The following is a 15,881-nucleotide window of genomic DNA, read 5'->3' as shown; positions in this document are numbered from 1 at the left end:
GCTACTGATTCAGCCAGACATGGACAACCAGTGTGAGGGCAGCATTTTCATAGCTAACATGAACCTGTGTTTGTGCATGCTTTCTGTAACCTGTAGCATAAGAAGTGTAATTGTTGCTGATTTCATCTCTGCTCTGACAGAAACCCAGAGCACCCAGCTGACTGAGTCCTGCAGCCAAAGTGCAGGTGTTAACAGGGAGTTACAGTGGGATTTTGCAGGTGAGGAAACGGGTGTAGCAGTGCAATGTGGGCATAAGAACCACTTTGAAATAAGCAATTATATTTTGCATTGTGAGATCCAGTAAAATTTTCCTTTGTGTATAGGCTGTGGTCTGGTGCTGCTGTGAGAGTCCCTGCTCTTTGTGGATTTTTGCCACTTAACTTTCAACAAGATAGACGCAGATGTTGTATGAGCTATCGTCCCTGATCTGAAACCACTAGATGATATAAAGTTCAGATAAAAGGTAAATTCCACTGAGTGAAGCTTATCGGCATCATCAGCTTACTTTTGCATTAAGATCTGCTACCCTTGATGTAAACTTACATTGACCATAAATACCACAATCTGCTCTGCACCTGTCCAACATAGCACATGACTGTACATTCACCACAGTACTGCCAGCTAACCAGCCTGTATGAAACTGTACTGAAGTACCTAGTATTTCATTGCAAACTTTGAATACAGCACCACAAAATTATGATGCTTTGATTTCCTTTGCAAGATGTTTCACAATATGAAAAAACACAACTACAGCATGTCATGCATGTCTGATTAAAATCTCCAAAGTTAAGGCATTACAAGTAAACTTTAAATTTCCAGTTTATCAAATATCCGCTCAGCAAATAACCGGTTAACTTTAACTAAAATTATGTTTCATCTTCCTCCTTTGCCTAACACATTTCTCTATTGTAAATAGGCAGCACATGTATATTTAGCCAGCATGACACACTGCAATATAAACTGCATATAAACAGCTTGTGTGTGATCATATTTGTTGAATTTATTAAGCTTGTTTCCACTTATTTTTAAGTGGGAAATCATTTCAAAACGTACAGAAGCTTGTTTTGCCACTGAAAAAAAATGACATCCATTAATCCAAAACTTCAAGTTAAATATCTCCGAATTTGGGGTTTCTTGAGATATAATAACTTTAAATTTTAAGATAATAACCTGAAGTTCTGATTTATCGATGGCAAAGAAATTTGCCTTTTTTGGTTTGGTTTTATTTTAGTGTTGTTATTTTTATTTGGTGGTACAGTGGTTAGCGTTGTTACCTCACAGCAAGACTTTCTGCATGGAGTTTCCATGTTCTCCTTATGTTTGCGTGGGTACTCTCCCATTCCTCTGGCTTCCTCCCACAATCCAAAGACATGTTAGTGGGGTTACGTTAATTGGCATTTCTAAATTGGCCTGAATGTGAGTGTGAATGGTTGTCTGTGTCAATGTGTTGGCCCTGTAATAGACTGGTGATCTGTCCAGCGTGTACCCTGCCTCTCGCCCTACAACAGCTGTCGCTGGCAACCCTAAAATTGGATAAGCAGAAGAGAATGGATGAATTGAAGGAAGCATTTTTTTCAGTGGCAGAAACAAGATTCTATACATTTAAAATTACTGCCCACCAAAAAATAATGTTTATGAGCAAAAGTATAAACAACATTTATGCTAACTCCTCTTTTGAAGAGGAGTGAGCTAGATGCTAAATTTCCACCACAGCAGCTTCATTTACATCTGCACCATTAACACTCAGTAGGGATGAGACGGACAAGGGGATGTGACACGAAATCCCACAATGAGGTTGTGGGATTTCATGCCATTATTTTCTTATTACTCCATCCTTTTGGCTATAAGCAAGTACAGGTAGAAAAAAAACATACTCAATAGTAATATGTATTATTCTGCCTATCAGATTTACTCTTTTACTAAAGGTGCTCAAGCTCACTTTAACACCTGTGTTAACTGCTGTAGGTAGCCTGAGTTTAAGGCAGCTCATAGGAAGTGGAAGTCACACAACCACATAATTTTGAGAGTTGCACAGTATATATGTTTAACACACTAGACAGCATCTGTACGGTGCCAAAAAGGGATTAAAGGCAAGTTTTGGGGAGGTCCTAAGAAGACCTGGAATCAGTCTCTGGGCCTAAACAAGATTTGTTAAGCCAAAAAAATATGAGCAAACATTAAGAGATAGTTAAATGCCTAAAACAGTCACCATAAAGTTGGTGATCTTTGGTTAGTGCTGAACAAAGAAAGGAACTGAAAGTATCACGAGGATATTGTTACTGTTTGCATGACAAGCCATAAATGGGGAGGAGAGGGGGGTCAGAAAAGAAACTCTGGGGAGATCTTAATATCCATGTATAACCACATACTTTGATGGGTTCTTTGAAGTAAATAAAAGGCCCAGGAACTGGGTGTGGTAACTCAAAGTGACACAATAGGTGGCTGTGCCAGTTTGATCACATCACTGACAAGCTTTGATAAGTGCCAGAAAAACTGACAAGGGCTGTTTGGGCTGTTCAGGGAATCCAAAAGGGAATAGGGTCCATTTTCTGTTACCTCTCTAACAAGATGATGAGTTTAAAAGCCACAGTGAGAGTGGCACAATCAAGAGGAGAGGGGAGAATTTGTGTCTCGTGAGTACAGACTAAGTGGATTTAAGACAGCAGCAGTACAGGACACGCATCACATTTTAGGCCGCAGTGCTTCAATGGAAGTGCAAATGTGTGTCCTAAACATTGTGGAAGAAGTGTGGAAGACAGGCAAGTAAGATTTTACAGCTGAGTAGCAAACACCATAGCCTAGACACAATGAAGGAACTATGTGGCCTTTAAGTTCACGTTACAGACACTTGCACTACTTTCTAATTAAAGTAGTAGGGGCTCATTTTAGCCTAGTAAAGGGCATTGAAAACAACATTGCTTATGCAAATCAAGTGAAAAAGCAAAAATCTGTGTCCATCTACATATGTACAATAATTCAGGATTTGAGTGCAGCCTGTTGCACCGCAGTTTCCTTTATTTTTTTGTACTCCGTAATTTCCACATCCTCAAGAAAATAATCTAACAAAAGAAGAAAAGAGCAAAGTTATTTTCCTTTGAAATATCTGCTGTCAATAAACCTGATTCTCTCAATGGCGATTAACAGGGTCATGATGCCTCACTGCAAACATAATGCCCTGGATATTGTTTTCAAGTTACTCTCTAAGAACAACATCTACAGACCAAAGTTATTTCTTAAACTACTAACAAGAAAAGGAAAATGCTTGAGTGTGACGTGGGAAAGTTGTTAATTCGACATTTTCAATCACAGCATCACGTTTCAGGATTCAGCTACAGCACACTGCTAGCCCTTAGCATGTGAGCAGGTCTGTCTGCAAACAGACAGACCTGCTCTGCTGCTGCTACGACAAAGTGTGGCATTAAAGCATTAAAGCAGGGCGGTAGCCTAAATATAGCCTAGGAGCCAATTTGCCTAGGGCAGCGTGATTTTCAACACGTGATACCGGTGATACAGGCCGCTGTCCCTGGTCCTGAAATTGTGCTCGCTCCTTTAAATGTAAGCGTTTGACGTTTCATAAAAGAAGCCACGAGGATATTTGGAAAACTGCAATGATTGTATGACTAACGACAAGTAAAACGTGCACTGCAATGTGTCTGAAATGTCAAAGAATAAAGCAGCTTTCCTGGCTGCAGATAGTAAAGTACACATAAACTGCAATTCCTCACTAGCAACAGTGCGAGGCGCTTGTCTATTGCAGTTCAGGGAGAATGGGAGAGAGAAAGAGAGTTTGATTGATCATGTGGGCTATGGGAGCCTGCGAGAGTTGTCGAAAATTGCTGCATAGACGCCCCTTAGGCACCTATTTGGTACCCAGTGACTCCAAGCCATGCTGTGGCCACAATAACCACAATTCACCAGAGTGCCTGTTACCAAAAGCCCCAAGCCCGGGGCTGTTAACACAACGTTGATTCTTCCGGGTTGGACTTCACCGGTATTCCACATTAGGGCTACATTGACTTACCGCAGTCCTCACACAAGATCCTTCCAACATCCTTTTTTAGGTTCTTTCCACTGGTGTCAAGAGGCGCGAACGATGCCTTAAAAACCAAGGGCTCGTCAGTGGGGTCCATGAAAAAAATGTACTTGTGGTTTTTCTTCACTTTGGTGCACGGAGCCTCAGATCCAAATTCCCCCACGGTGACGAGCTGTTCTCGCTCCAGACCCCCGCTGTTTAGGGGCCAAACATCCAGCACTTTGACATTCACACGGTACGGCTCCGCAGAGACGTTCACAGGCGTAGACTGCACCTTGCCCTCGATCACCACGGCGGATTTGTAAGCCTGGTCCTGCAGGGAATTCAAACTCGGGGAGTAGCAGGCGAATGAGACCCCGATGACCAGCATGGATAAATGTACTGAATCAAGCCTCATGCCGCCTGCTTTGGCTCGGTGGTCGCTGGTCGCGTTGCGGCAGGGCTCTCTCGGCTGCGGGGCGATGGTGATGGAGCTGGGTTGAATGAAGAGACAGCAAGTAGGCTCCAGTAGCACGACAGCGCGGCAGACCTTGCATAAGTGTCCATGCCATCGGGATCCGCTGCTTTTTCGGGTGATTTTCAGTGGGTAAACAGTAGCTCTGGAACCGCGGGGTGACGCTGGGTTTCAAACCCAGTCACTGATTTCTACTAATAATAAGGCATCGTAGACATGCTAAGCAAGGAATCGGCGGTTTCACTCTCTCCAGAAGATGCTTCCTATGCTGCCATAGTAGCCTTAACTGCAAGACGACGCCACTCTTATCTTTGCCCAAAAATTGCAGTGGTGGGGTACCGCTATGATGGTTTTCTGTATCATCTGCAGCGGAGAGAAAAGACGCAAAATGCTGCAGTGAACCACAAGTTTGGTAGTCCGCTCGCAAAACAAAAGCCACGTTTCATTCCCCCCACCCCTTCAAAAAAGAAGAAAGAAAAGAAAAGAAAAGAAAAAAAATTAAATTAAAATAAAGCAATTATTTCTGCTCGGCAGCTATAGCGCTAATACGCCGCCTTCCACCGCGGCTCTCTCTCCGCCTCCCCTACGAGCCACAGACGGACAGAAAATAATGCCGATTGCCAAGAGGCTCCCTCAACAGAAAAAAAACGCAGAACTGGAGCTCTGACACGGGCAACCGACGCACCGAAGGGTCGTTCTCCTCACTCCCCAAACCCCGCTACTGTGTGCCGATCACTCCATGGTCTTTTATCGGTGTCGACCTCACGTTATAACGAAACAAACGAAATCCAAAATCCATGACTGTCCCTCCTCAAAATCGCATTTCACTGTAGCCAAGGCATCGCTCCAAAGACCGAAACAGGTTCACACGGAAACCCGCTGAGCCCAGAGAAATCATATGGCTGCGATGACTAAGGCTGCGAAAGCATTTCGGAGTCTTCAAGAGACTGTTTTGAATGAGTTTTGCGTCTCATCCCATTAAGTCATGCCCTGCATTCAGGTCACATTCACTGCTCTGCCTCTAAAAAAAAGAAGAAGAAGAAGAAAAAGAAAGAAAAAGAAGAAGAAGAAGAAAAAAAAAACGCTGTTGAAAGAAGACCGCATTAAATCTATAGAGCTGCAACACCGGGGTCCAAACCGCAGATGAACTATTTGTTAAAGTGTTGTTGTTTTTTAAATATATATTTAAACGTGTTCATTCAGGGTAGTTCTGACAGAGCACTTTGACAAACGTCACGTTACATAACTACACAAATTAACATAGGAATACTGATTATCGTCATACCAAATATAACTAAAGTTGAAATTTATAATGGTTTGGTTTTAGCCTGAATGCGGATACATGATGTTCAAGTAACTGCATCACAAAGAGCGACATCTGCTGACCAGAGAGTAGTTGAGAGACAGTAACATACCCTAACTGCTGATGTTCATCAAACAAGCGACACAGCAGGGTGCTAGATTTGAATTTGGCTCAAATGAAAGGTGCACAAGATTAAGTGAAATAACCTTTAAAAGGTAAAAAGGTCAGGGTATAAATTCTATAATAAATCAATCTAAAACCAGGAAGCCAAAGACTCTCAAAACCATACTGTAACTTATAATAACACAATGGAGTTACTTGCGTGCACCACCTGCCAGCTTGAAACAGACCTGGCTGCTCTCCGTGGTGCTGAAATTTGAATTAGACCTATAGAGTGTTAATGTCAAACACGCTCACAATAGACAAGACATTACTGTGTGGACTAAAGTCCTCCTGTCAGCACCTATAATTGAGAATGCGATTTTTAAACAGCACTCTGCAGACCAGTGCGGGATAGATGCGATGATGTAGGAATTGGTGGAACAAGCATTTAAGGAGCAATCACATAATAGGTAATGGATTTCCCCTTTAAGATCAGAGCTACTTTATCAATTCTTGGCTGGGAATTACTATAAATAGTCACTTTAGTTTTTCAGTGGCTGCTCAAAGAGCCAGGACATAGGACTTTGTACAGGGGTCATATGTTTTTGAATATATTTTTGATAGGAAAACCAATAATTAGAGTGATTAAAAGTTTCTCCCACTGAAAACGCTGCGTCCAGATGAACAGAATCAACTTTTGGAGATCATTCATTCATTCATTTTGCCACTGGCAAAGTGGGACACACAAGTTCACAACATTAACGCAAAAACTACGCTCGGATTTCACTTCTTTAGACGCTACCCTGCATTACAGTTCCCAGAAATGTTGCCCTATACCTGTTACAGTCAAAAAGACAATACTGTAATTCCCCAGTGTCGCCGAGAAGTGGCGCCCTTGAACCGAGTTTCCAACATTTGCGTGTTGACATCATGCAACGTGCAGCGGCGTTGAATTGTGCGTGTGTCGCTCTTCGTGCCACGACTCTCGGTTTCTTGTCCATCTTGTGAAGCAAGCAGGAGCAGTCCGTGTCGCTGTCACGCAGGAGTCCGAGCGCATTCACATGTGTCTTTTGCCTCGTCTCGCCATCTGCGGCAGACCGTCGAGGTTTTAAGGCGCTGCGCCTGCAGACTGAGCGGGGTAAAGGTAGGTTATGGAGTCTCGCTCGGTGGAATGACGCTTTATTTACAAGTCATTCGCATTGTTGCTGTGCTGTAAGTGTCCTGACGTGCAGCCAAGCATATGACATTGCTTAGGAGAGTTTACAGAAGCATGAATACTTCACTGTACGACCGATCTGTCTACAAAAAACGAAAAATTAAAAAAAAAAAAAAATGGAGCTGCATTTGGAGCGATGCCACCTATGCTGGGATGTAGGGAGAAACTTTGGGAGGTGATCACAGCGGCTGTCTTTTACCAACTGCGACAACACTTTCTGAGGCTGAAAACTGCGTTGGATGCGATCTCGGGATCCGAAAAAGACCTGCATGTATGATCCACGTCCATAATTTAAAATTGTCAGAAAGAAAATAGGCCAAGTACCGACTGGTGATGAATTTATTGCTTAACTGATAAGTTATTCATCTGTCTAGTGGGTCTTCATAAATCTGCGTATATAGAGGCGTATATAGTGTTTTAGGTGTAACTTTGTACAGACAAAGATGAGCTTGTCACAGTAAACGCTTTGATTAGAAAGTCTGATGAAATTCTAAATGAGTGGTTCCATTGCAATCTGAGGCCCAGAGAGGTAAGGCCATTTTAAATCCGACACATTATTCACAAACGAGGCCTGTAAGTTTGCAGTGCTGTTCCTTCATTCAGTGCAATAGGAATGACTTACCCATTTCGCGTGCATCCACAGCGGTGTTTATTGGACTCATCTATTTAGAAAAACTAACAATAAAAAGAAAGGGCACATCATTAAAAAAAAAAAAAAACAGCATAGAGTTGACTTCTCTTCAGCAGAAACACTTAATGAAAAGAATACAAGCTTGTACTCAGAGTTTCCTGGGGAGTGGCAATGAAATAATGAGAGAGGTTCACTGCGAGCAGGTGCGGACAAACTTAGTTGATTTTTTTTTTGCATAGAAAACCAACAGGCCAACCTCACGCTGAACATCACAGTCATACACGTTACACGTTTAGACTCTAAAATTGTCATTGGTTTAATCCTCGCGCAGTTGTTAGGTTTTTAATCACAATTTATTCATTTATTTTTTAATCAAAGTGGGAATTACTGGGGAATGAATCACCCTTTGAGGCGCAGAATAGGTCATATTTGAATGTTTATGTGTATAAAAAATATAAAAGGTGGGTAAAGATTAAGAGAACGTTTAAAAGAAGGAGAAAATTAGTCAAATGTATTGTTTCCTCTTAAGGCCCACATGCTTCTGTCTCCTCACCTGCAGCTCTGATTTACACTATTGATGGACAGAGTAGAAGAGCGACCTAAATTCTTCTTCAGGGAATTTTAGAGGGAATAATTTTCTTGAACGCGACTTCTCTCTTAGCATCGTCCGGATATTTCAGCGTCCTCCTGCTTCACATTTTATTATTCATTATTTGTTTAAATAAATTATAATTTTTAATATTTGTAACTTTTTAAATTACCCAATATTTTTTTCACAGCCCGGAATTTTCTTTTTTAAACAATAAGCATTTGAAATGATTACTATAAACATACAGAATGCATACAGCATTTTAAATGTAAAGCATTTCAAATTACTGCTTTAATATTTAACGCCTGAGAAATCAAGTAGTATCTATAAGTCAAGATGCATACATGTTTATTTTTATTTTATTTTACTTTATTTTTAAGTTTCTGCGTTGGGTTTGTTTGTATGACTGGCTTCAGTCAGGCCTAACAGTCTTGTGGAAAGGTAGAGAAGAAAGGTCAACTTTGAGAGGGAAATTAATCACGTATCTCAACGTTTCCATCAATGCAGTTGATATTTTCTATTCTAAATAAAAGTTTGAGGTTCAATTCTCGGTCTTGTTTGTGAAGTGAAGAACGAATAGTGCCTAAAGGATACCCACAGTTAAACATCTTACCATTTTCCCTTATTTGGACTCGGCAGCGACACATAAACGAGTCTGCAAGAATGAGCGGCGGGGGAAACAATTATGTTTTAAATTCTGGGCTTTCTGCAGTGTAATCATATAGACGAGGCCTAGGACAGCTGTCTCACAGTCACTGACTGAATACTAAATTTTATTTTCTTGTAATAATAGGCCTACTAACTCTTTGTAGTGCGCTTGAATAAAACTCTGGAATCACTATTTGAGCGATTTTTACATTTAAAACCTATTTGCGCTGTTTATCTTTGGTCGTAAAAATGATTTGGAGGCAATCTAAAGTAGTTTGAGGTAAATATGAAAAAGGAATTAGAAAAGGCGGAAGAAGGGCAGAAGATTTATGCTAAATAAAAAATACAGATACCCTATACAGGCTCATAGATGCCTCGAGTGAAAGGTCTTGGCACTCTTTTTTAAAAAACAAAACAAAAAAACAAAATCGTTTTCCAGGTAAATCGGAAGTAAGACTAAAAAAAAGGTCCTTCGTGTAAAAAAAAAAAAAAAAAAGTATCGCCAGCATTGATTATTGTATTTTATTTTTTGGGCAGAATTTAAGTTAAGATGGGTTTATTATTTATTTATTTGGGGCTTTATTACTACTTATTTTTATGCTCTAAGATCGTCATGGTCTAGTCAGTAATAATCTGTGTAGGCCCAGATGGGCATGCCTTGATCTTTTCCCATTATCAATCCATGCAGTGGCTTTACTTGAAATGCGCAAAATATTACCAGAGCAAATGAGCTGAACTATCATAGCCCAGGTCTGCCCATCAAATTTCACATTTGCGCAAGTAAAAAAAATAAAATGAAAGAAAGAGCTTTGACCCGGAGCAGACATTGCCGCCGCTGAATAGCTGAAGAGAAGGAGGCCCGAGTACTAATGAGGCAGGCCTGCGAGCTGCAGGGGGCTCCGCTGAGACAGCGTTCAGACCTTGCTCGGACACCTGGGTGACACAATTCTATCTTAAGGCGTGAATAAGTGAGTAAGATTACCTTAGAAATAGTCGCCACAAAGTCAGAGTTTAGAAACAGCACCTTTCTTTCATGAACGTAAGCTACAGGAGGGGTTGCTACACTTTCACGCCTTCTGTGTGTGTTAGCCTTGATGTTGGCAGCTGTTTTGCATGTCCCGTAGGCATACCGAGCACGCTCATTGGATGTTTTGCTACATAAAAAATGTAACCTTTGTAAAAAAAAATTGCACCTTTACAGATTTCAAACTGAGGAATGACTGGTGGTATTAAAGCTAGCCTAGTTGTTCCGTCTTTTATCTAAGCAGAGGTAAGTAGCCTCTAGGGTGGGGAAACTTAGCTGAGTTGCTGAAACAATGTTGTGTGAGACCCACCTCTGCTCATATTATTCCCACACAGTTAACATGGCGGCTCTCTCTCCCTTTCTGACATGATTTGGCGTTATAGAACAAAACTGCTCATTCATAAAATAAAACGGGAATCGGAAACTAAAAATTAATATATATAATTTTTTTTATTTGTATTATTAGCTATACATAGCATATATTTTAAACTAAACTTCCTTCCTTTCTAATTCTAATGCTGATATCAGTGTTTAGTATAGCCTAGAAATCCAATACAATGTATAAAAGGTAAGACGTATTATAAATTATGTAATAATTGACTGTCGCCTAGAGTGAAAACTAATTATTCGTTACAAGCTATTCGTTTTATCAGTCCTGCTATTATTTGTATTGCTGCTGATGTGGTCCTGTTAAATAATATGTATAGACCGATTTTCTTGTGACTTGTAAATCAAAAAAAAAATTTAATTCTTCAACTCTTTGAGAGCAAACGGTGATCTGTAAACTCGTTAGCACATCCCACGTAAACAGATACACTTGTGATGTGAAGTCGGTGATGCATTAGAAGGCTATTTTCTTAGATAAAAACTTGAGGGCAAGCTTGGGTCTTTCCAGGTTGGAAAAGCACCTGGCTTTTCGGGAGTTGTACAGACGAAATGAAACTTAAGTGGGCTGGTAGACGCATTTCCTCCAACAACCGTAGGTTTCGCTTTCAATGTTAGTGACAGCTTATGACATTAGTCGTGCGGTGTGGCATAAAGGGCATTAAAACACATGGCAATCGCTCTGCGTTAAGCGCCCTTCTCGTTTTATTTTTTTATACTCTTGTGTAGATCTCGCGAGAGCTCCGGCTCGCTGTGGCTGTGCAGCAGACAGAGGGAGAAGGCAGGCAGGCAGCATCATGGCGGACAGAGACAGTGGAAGTGAGCAGGGAGGAGCAGCTACGGGCCCAGGCTTCGGTTCCATGCACCTAGCGACAGGAGGGGCGGGCTCGGCCTCCGGGCTCCAGCATGAGACCCAAGAGCTGGCATCGAAGAGGGTTGACATCCAAAACAAACGTTTCTATTTGGACGTTAAGCAGAACGCGAAAGGCCGCTTCTTAAAGATAGCAGAAGTCGGGGCCGGTGGAAACAAGAGCCGCCTCACTCTCTCCATGTCCGTGGCGGTTGAGTTCCGTGACTACTTGGGGGACTTCATCGAACATTATGCCCAGCTGGGTCCGAGCAACCCGGGGATGGTACAAGACGAGCCCAGGCGAGCCCTCAAAAGCGAGTTCTTGGTCCGAGAAAATCGGAAATACTATATGGATCTGAAAGAGAACCAGCGGGGACGGTTTCTGAGGATTCGACAGACCGTTAACCGGGGGCCCGGTTTGGGATTCACGCAAGGCCAGACGATTGCTCTGCCTGCCCAGGGACTTATTGAGTTTCGTGACGCTTTGGCTAAACTTATTGACGATTATGGTGTAGAGGACGAACCTGCAGAGTTGCCCGAAGGGTCATCGTTGACTGTGGACAACAAACGTTTTTTCTTCGACGTCGGATCCAATAAGTACGGTGTGTTTATGAGGGTAAGCGAGGTGAAGCCAACGTACCGCAACTCAATTACAGTGCCCTACAAAGTGTGGTCCAAATTTGGGAATACTTTCTGTAAATATGCCGAGGAGATGAAGAAGATCCAGGAGAAACAGCGGGAGAAAAGGGCATGCGAGCTGCAGCAACAAGAGGAGATGCAGCAGGACGATGGAGACGAGGATTGATATAGACAGCAAACAAAAAAAGAAAAAAAAGAGAGAGAGAGAGAGGAAAAACATGCCAGAGTAATGAAAATAACAAGAGAATTATAATTAAAAAGAAAACACTCTACTGTATAATGAAAGAAATCTAAAGATTTAACTGTATTGGTTTAACCAAGGGAGCATCACCCACAATATAAGAAACCTCCACGACCTGACAGTTATGACATGTTGTCACTCATCGCTGGATGTTACCCCACTTAACCACCATTAATACAGTAACAGGCTGCTAAACAAAGTAATAACATTATATTTGAACATTGTTTCCTACTTGACAAACGATATTGAACTGTTTATTTCCCTTATTAACAGAAAACTTTTGTACCAGTTAAAGCTATTGTAAAGAGGAGAGGAAAAAAAAGTGTTTGCAATGTTCAAATTGAATTATTGCCGAGTTCAAAGGAGAGACAAAAAAGTTTCCTTCTCATGTGAGTTAAATGACTTCAGCACAAATCAGATGTTTTAATTTTTAGACCAAAATTCCAAAACTTTGTAAAAGGTTGTCACATGTACTTGCCATCCTATTTACCTTTACCTGTGAGTAGAGAGGTGTTTACACATAAATCATATGAGGGCTAGGCCTGCTTCGGAAACTGATAAGATTTCATGCAGTACATATATATATATATATATATTAAAAACAAAACAAAACAAAGGAACGTGTAGGCATTTTCATGAAATGAAATAAGTGCTCTATTTATTGTGCAATATGCATTGCATATAAGGAACTGGTCATTGGATCTTGACATTTGCCAGAGGCATTCAAAGATATATTAATATTGTAACTTTTGTTTCAGTTGAAATTGTTGCCATGCAGATGGATATATAATAGACTACCTTTGTGTCTCGTTGTTAATGCAATGTGTTCAGTTTAAAGGTACTAAATGTGTATTTGATAGAGGAAATGCAGAGACAACATGTAGCAAATGGCCTGAACTGCAGATTATTTAACAAGGCAAAAGACCCTGAATATACTGTGTTGATTGGCATAGTAAAAACTGGAAGAGCGCAATCGGTTAGTACATATGAAACAAACTTTTTGTGATCTTGTTTAGTCATAAAAGTCTAAATGGTGCCAAGGAGTGCTGTTGCTGCATGTTTATCTGCACTACGATTTCGTTGGTCTCCCAAAATATTGGCTCAAAGACCCTTCCATACGTATCTTTATCTGCCTATGTTGTATGAATCTCAAGTTCGAGGACTGGGGGGGGGGATTACCATCCAAAAGGCTCGGTGTAGTTCTAGTGGAAGTTGTTTCAAAGCATGATTGTAAAAGCAGCGACCTTGTGAACAGTAATCGAAATGTCACCATCACACTATGAGGACGGCCACTGAGGCGCTTGCCTGGCTTAGCCGAGGTGAAGACGGCCTGGTTCACCTGTTGGTGAATGTCTGTTATGTCATTGGATGTGCACATTCCTTTCTTGCGTTTTAAGATCTGAGGGTGTGAAGTTCAGTGTGGGGCTACTTTGGATACATTCTCATAGCTCTGCTTTAGATTTGTAAGCCCAAATACCCACCTGGGGTGATGAGATTCTGTTCTGGTCTAATTGTAAATATTTGGGCTGCCACACGGAAAACAACTGGTTCTAATCCAGTTCAGTCGCATCTCATAGATGTGTGATAGCAGTTTTATAAACTCTGTCAGTAAACTCCAGAGAAACTGGCAACAATCAGATACTGTCAGATTTACCTCAGCATTGAATTAAATGATTGCTCCTATGTTTAGATTGACTGGAAACCAGCAAACTAGACTGTCCTTGACCACCTATTTTTGGAGCCTTTGGTATAGCCTAAATGATACCTGATTGGGAGCATCCTCTTCAGCATATAAACAACCTGGTGCCTTACACACTCCGCATGCTTACACGCTGGCCTGGTGCTTTGGATCGCAGTTATGGCTTCTTTTTGTTTTCTTCTTCTTCTTTTTTCAAAACTCCTTTTTCTTCTATTTCTTGTGTCTCAGCCCCCTTGTGTGCTAGCGCACGACTCGTGGTGCTAAAAGTGTCTGTTACAAACTCTTTAGAAAAATAGGAGCAGAATTCTTAACTTTTTTCTGCTACCTTTCAGCCCCCCCCCCCCCGACTTTATTGCCATCCCCATTCCCTAGCCATCCAGGTATCGGCCTACATGTAAACATGGAAGGGGGTGGTCACCTAGATGCAAGACGATGCAGAAGAGATGGCTCTTCACCAGCCATATGCATTAGCAGGGAGAGCAGGGGCTGATTGGGAACATCAGTAGTGGCCTGAAATGGTATCCGTTGTTACGGGAAAGCCCCACCCCACCCCTTAAAATGCTTGTTTCATGGCTTGGGTTAGTTATGTGTAAGTTGTAAGTTGCTCAATTAATGGGGAGTAGCAAGCATGTCTTGTTTTGTTTTGTGGGGGTTTTTGTTTGTTTGTTTTTTGTTTGTTTTTATGTAGTTTTACCTTTTCAGCATTATTCCACATTATTTGTAATTTTGGAATGTTTTTGCCCACAAAAATATCGTTTTGTTTTTTTTTTCTTTCTGTGCAACATTTCATCACTGTGTGCAATATCATATGTGCCAATGGTGGCAATATATGTATATCAATTAAATATATGATTACTATTTGAAAGCATATGGCTGAATTCCATGTTTATTTCTCATGAAGGAATTGTATGCCTTTATTTGCACACAAAGCTCCATCCTGGAGGAAAATATAGTAAACCAAGGTCTTAGCAGCCTGTTGAGTCAAGCAGTTCACGTACTTACTTTAACTTGAAATCGAACATTGTCCCTGCAAGTATGCCCCTCTCAAGGAAAAGGGTAAACTTGGCTAATGGTTTGTTCAAGGTAGACTGTAAACATACAATGGAGGTTTTTTTTTTTTGTTTCTTTGTTTTGTTTTTTCTTTTGTTTTTTTGTGAAAAGGAAAATTTAAAAAGAAGAAAAAAAAATCCCTGGAATCTCCATTTTAGCTTTAAGCTAAGAAAAGGTGCTTCAGTCCAATCCTCATTAAGGTGTATGGTGAACTGTCTTCAGTGGTTGTTGTGTGTAGCACTTTGCTTTCCCAGGTTAATGAAATGCCTGACCAATACTTGTTTAAAAATGATCTCAACAAAGAATGTTGTTCTCTTTTCTGTTACCTCTTTTTATTTAAAAAAAAATGAGGTTATTTGATTTGCTCATTTGGTTTTTGATGCATTAAATATAATTTATGTACATTTGACAAATTATAAAAAAAAAAGAATAAATTTAATTTACCCATGAGGGTGAAAAAAATCTATATTCAAAATGTATGTGTTTTTCATGTTTCATTTCTTGTTGTGGGATGGGGGTGGGGGAAATCACTGAAAAGTCTGTTTAATTTTTATGTAGTGCTGTCTACAATGTCTGATTATACATTTGCAATGATACTAATTGCTAAAGCTTAATTTTACAGCCTATAAAATGCAAATTTTGCAATGGCGAGTACCTGATGACTCATGTCTTCTTAGAGATTTCTACAATAGTACTGTATGTGTAAAACCAGGCTGTAAAATAAAGCGTTACTTTGTTCTCTGACTATCCCGACTATGCAATTTGTGATCATCTGTATGCAACAATTGCTCTTCTGTGAGTTTTTCTGTTAATCTAAAACTAAAGAAATTAGACTTTATTGATCGTGACCCAACAGAACCTGCACATGTTTCAAGTTACATTTTTGTAATGATTGTTTTTCTTTCTTATTTTTTTTTCTTTTTTAATACGTTTGGTGTCAGAGTTAAGCTAAAAATCAAAGTTTAAAAAAGAGCTTAAAAAAGTTGCTTCCAGATGTTTTTAGGATGCGTCTCACTAT

The 15,881-nt window shown here is 40.5% G+C and overlaps 2 protein-coding genes across 2 annotated transcripts in view; one reads left to right on the top strand and one right to left on the bottom strand.

The window, feature by feature from the left end:
- Positions 1–4,430, bottom strand: part of nrg2a (neuregulin 2a) — a 75,940-nt gene extending 71,510 nt beyond the window's left edge. The window contains exon 1 of the mRNA XM_085364479.1: positions 4,022–4,430. Coding sequence (XP_085220605.1) covers positions 4,022–4,430 — 409 coding nt within the window. The remainder of the gene's footprint in view (positions 1–4,021) is intronic.
- Positions 4,431–6,899: 2,469 nt separating this feature from the next.
- On the top strand, positions 6,900–12,704 carry puraa (purine-rich element binding protein Aa). The gene is made up of 2 exons (XM_085363729.1): positions 6,900–7,036; positions 11,114–12,704. The coding sequence occupies exon 2, from the start codon at positions 11,182–11,184 to the stop codon at positions 12,037–12,039; it is 858 nt and encodes a 285-aa protein (XP_085219855.1). The 5' UTR covers positions 6,900–7,036; positions 11,114–11,181; the 3' UTR covers positions 12,040–12,704.
- The last annotated feature ends 3,177 nt before the right edge of the window (positions 12,705–15,881 follow it).

The sequence above is a fragment of the Diplotaxodon limnothrissa genome, linkage group LG10 (genome assembly GCF_057381915.1).
Source record: "Diplotaxodon limnothrissa isolate DT_005_m linkage group LG10, D_limnothrissa_male_GT1.1, whole genome shotgun sequence".
In the NCBI taxonomy this organism is placed as follows: Eukaryota; Metazoa; Chordata; class Actinopteri; order Cichliformes; family Cichlidae; genus Diplotaxodon; species Diplotaxodon limnothrissa.
The sequence above is the reverse complement of the archived record's forward strand: the minus strand, read 5'-3'. Positions and strand labels throughout refer to the sequence as shown.

Excerpts from the sequence above, each read along its gene's own strand:
- puraa (XM_085363729.1), top strand. The coding sequence starts at position 11,182 with ATGGCGGACAGAGACAGTGGAAGTGAGCAGGGAGGAGCAGCTACGGGC.